The 772-nt window shown below is 61.3% G+C and overlaps 1 protein-coding gene across 1 annotated transcript in view; it reads right to left on the reverse strand.

Moving 5' to 3' along the window:
* The window catches only part of LOC122191648 (E3 ubiquitin-protein ligase HUWE1), a gene marked incomplete at its 5' end in the record, with an annotated part of 4,642 nt that extends 4,440 nt beyond the window's left edge, over positions 1–202 (reverse strand). The window contains one exon of the mRNA XM_042891989.1: positions 26–202. Within this exon, the coding sequence (XP_042747923.1) occupies positions 26–202 (177 nt within the window). The remainder of the gene's footprint in view (positions 1–25) is intronic.
* Positions 203–772: the final 570 nt, after the last annotated feature.

Raw genomic sequence — 772 nt, forward strand, 5'->3', positions numbered from 1 at the left:
GGGACGGCGCCGCGTCGCCCCTTACTTGCGCTTGACGTCGAAGTCGAGGACGCGGATGTAGTCGACGAGGACGGCGAAGGGGCCGTCGGCCAGGTGGGTGGTGGACTGCCTCAGGATCTGGTTCAGCACTGTGCGGTGGGTTTCTGTGGGGTGGGGGGGGGGGGAAAAGGGGTTTTGGGGGTGGTCCCCAAACAACCAGAACCTTCACTTCTGCCCCACATCTCAGCTGCCCTAAAGCATCCCGGAACGTCCGCCCCAAATCCCTCAAATCCCCTTGCAATGCCCCTCAAACCTGCTGGGGGCACGGCACCAAACCTGGGCCTAAGGAGCTCATGAAACCCCAAACCCATCCTAAAGCCTCTCAGCTGCCCCTGGGGTGCCCCACAGACCCCGGCACCCAACCCTAAAGGACCTCACGTCACCCCAAACCCATCCTAAAGCCTTGGGGTGCCCCACAGACCCCTCAAACCTGATCCCATGGCTCTCAACACAACCCAAACCCATCCCACATCCCCTGATGTGGCCTTGGGATGCCCTACAGACCCCAGAATCCAACCCTAAAGAACCTCAACCACCCCAAACCCATCCTAAAACCTCTCAGTCTCCCCAAATACCCCCCCGATCCCCCCCGTGCCCCCCCCCCGAGGGGGGGGGCCAGGCCCCTGAAATCCCACCCCTACCTCATCACCCCTCAAAAAATCCTTCATAAATATCCCTTCCTAACCCCCCCCCCCCCCCAAATCCCCCTAAAAACTCCCCTCTGACCCCAAGC

Source organism: Lagopus leucura, unplaced genomic scaffold (genome assembly GCF_019238085.1).
Source record: "Lagopus leucura isolate 7727_CA_CO unplaced genomic scaffold, USGS_WTPT01 33799-0_obj-0_obj, whole genome shotgun sequence".
Taxonomy (NCBI): Eukaryota; Metazoa; Chordata; class Aves; order Galliformes; family Phasianidae; genus Lagopus; species Lagopus leucura.